Source organism: Crocodylus porosus, unplaced genomic scaffold (genome assembly GCF_001723895.1).
Source record: "Crocodylus porosus isolate Cpor-Errol unplaced genomic scaffold, CroPor_comp1, whole genome shotgun sequence".
In the NCBI taxonomy this organism is placed as follows: Eukaryota; Metazoa; Chordata; order Crocodylia; family Crocodylidae; genus Crocodylus; species Crocodylus porosus.
In genome coordinates, this window is record NW_017728886.1 from 149,655,318 (window position 1) to 149,657,959 (window position 2,642).

At 41.7% G+C, this 2,642-nt stretch overlaps 1 protein-coding gene across 2 annotated transcripts in view; it reads right to left on the reverse strand.

Moving 5' to 3' along the window:
- F13A1 (coagulation factor XIII A chain) overlaps positions 1-2,029 on the reverse strand; it is a 97,295-nt gene extending 95,266 nt beyond the window's left edge. For both annotated transcript variants that reach the window (XM_019542911.1, XM_019542901.1), the window contains exons 1-2: positions 1,930-2,029; positions 919-1,085 (exon numbers count right to left, since the gene is read on the reverse strand). In XM_019542911.1, coding sequence (XP_019398456.1) covers positions 919-1,066 — 148 coding nt within the window. In that variant the 5' untranslated portion in view covers positions 1,067-1,085; positions 1,930-2,029. The remainder of the gene's footprint in view (positions 1-918; positions 1,086-1,929) is intronic.
- Positions 2,030-2,642: the final 613 nt, after the last annotated feature.

Here is a 2,642-nt window from a genome sequence, read left to right on the forward strand (position 1 = left end):
CCACCCTTGTAACCTGTCTAGGTCTGATTGTAGCCTGTTGCATCCTTCCAGTGTGCCCACGTCCCCCCACATCTTAGTGTCATCAGCAAATCTGAACAGGGTGCTTTTTACAGCACCCTGTATGTCTTACTGCTGTGTATAGGCAGCCTGTATGTCTTACTGCTGTGAGTGCAAAGTGGAACAAGCTCAACAATTAATTTAATAAAATTACAAATGTAGCCTCTTGTGTTGGGGAATTAAAGAGGAGCTTATACTGTTTTGGGTTGTTTTTTTAATCTGTTTTTTCTAGCACTGTTTCCATATAAATTTCAGCTGGTGAGTGAACTGGTTGTTCCAAAGATTTATAACTCAATGTGATTTGATCAAACATATAATTCATGTGGTACAGATGTACTGAATCTTTTTTTAAACAGGAGAAAAATTAACACACTTTTAGTAGGAATTTTCAGCCTTTGATAGGACTTATTCAGAGCTTGTAACAATTTTCATTAAGAAACAAAACAAAATAAAACAGCAAAACAAAAAATGAGCCTCTGAATGCTCATAAACAATCCCCACACAATTACCACAAATTGGAGCACACCGAGCTCTGTATTGTGTGTGTGTGTGTGTATAATCTGGATTTGAAAAAGATCCACATCAAGAGAGAAACTGGAACGTATGTGTGTGTGTTTCATATATATAATATGACCCCCATGTCCCCTGGGATTGGCCACTTCAATGTCTCTATGGCTTGTCTACCAGTAAAATTGAGGAAGCATTTTCCCTAACCCACAGCAAAACTTAAATTCATTAATATCTGTAAATACATAGTATGATCATTAAAAAGGTGAAAAGTGGTTTTGTTTTACTTCAGAGGCAGAAGCAAGTATTTGGGGATATCAAATGGATTCATTTCTTACTTGTGCAATACTCTACCTTTCAGGTTGAATCCCTTAGGCATCAAACCAATCACCTCCATTTCAGGGACCTCATCTTCTTCAGCATTGGAGAAGTTTGGTGGGAGGGCTCTTCGCCCATTCAGGCTGGCAGAGGGTGGCTTCTTCTGACTTGCTGGTTGAGACATTGTAAAAATGTTGCAATCCTCTAAAAGGAGGAAAGGGAGCAAGAGTAAAGGAAAATGAGTCAGAGTTGCATTTGTAATTAGAGTTGGAAAGAAATAACAGTACGAGATGCCAGTGAGCTACACCTTTTTTAGTCTCACATAAATAAAAACCAAAAAGGCAAAACACATCAGTCAAATGATGAAGCGCCTCAAGAAGTCTAATAACTCCTTGAGGCTTGGAAAGCATTTTGTATTTGTCAAAACACGTGAATAAGGGGAGGAAGCAAACCTAAACACAAAAGGATTTGTTTGAAAAAAACTCCAACAAGAGTTCAAAACATTTGGGAGACTCCATATACCACAAAACTATAATCCCCAGAAAGGCTGAATGATGAATTAATAACTCTATAGACAGATTCTCACATATCCTTTCCCTAATAAAAAAAAAAATATATGTTATAGTGCAGCCATCTCTCCAAAGCACCACAGCTTATGTTAGGGTTTGTGATGGTTACTCTAGTCTTTTGTCTAAACCTGTATACACACAAAATATGTAGGGAACTTTCCTCACAGACACTCAGACTCTGCCTTTCAGTATTCATGGAGGGGGGGGGGAAATCTTTCTCCACTTATTTCTCCAGAATTAATTAATGGCAGAGAAACCTCCCATCTCCGATGATAAAACCATTTCTCTTTGAAGTAGTTTCAAGCTGATTTTGTATCCATTTTTGGGGGGAAGGGGATAGCAAATGAAAGAGAACCAACCTCCTGCTCAGAAAATACTCAACTTCTCCCAAATTCCCTTAACGCAACAGTTCAAAAACACAGAAATTATTCAATAGCACTAATTTCTTAAAGAAAAAAACACCAGTTAGCTATGGTACCTTTTGTTCAGATGCTCTTTTTCCTACTCCTTGCAGGCTTTCTCAAGTGCAGGGAAGTCTGGCAGTAGTTGGGGGCTCTTAAATAACAGTTGTAAGTCCCCCTTCCTCCCTCCCTCCCTCCCCCTGTCATAGGGCAGAGCTGGGATGGTTTCCCTTCCCTGGCAAACCCTCCCCACACCACCTCCAGGGATCAGCAAAAGCTGCCGAACCTTAGTTGTCCCTTTCTTCTTCCCTCCCCCTCCCCTGGACATCTATATCTGGAATATTTCAGTACACACGTACTTGTGGAGGGAAGCTCTGTCAGGCTGCTGCACATAGATTTCTCAGTCCTTGGCTGCAGCTGAGCTGCAGGGAGTGGGGGCTGCTCCTCAGTGCTAAACCTCATCTTGGAGTTGCCTCATTACTGGTCAAAGTTGTCCCTGCTGCACAGCTACAGTGGCAGCTATGTCACCTGGGATCACCAGTACGAGGCATGGTGTGCCTCTTTTCCCTGCATCACATCCTCCGTTTGTTCCCTTGGCCTGGGGCACAGAAGAAGCCTTGATGGTTTTGTGCTACTTAGGGATTCCCTCACATCAGGAAATAGGCAACTGGATAGCTGAGACTACAGGAGTGTTCAATAGGGGCCATAGTCGGACTGAAGATCTGGACCACAGCATGGGTTATTTTTTCACCCAGCCATAAACTTAGGTCCAGATCCTTACCTGGTATAA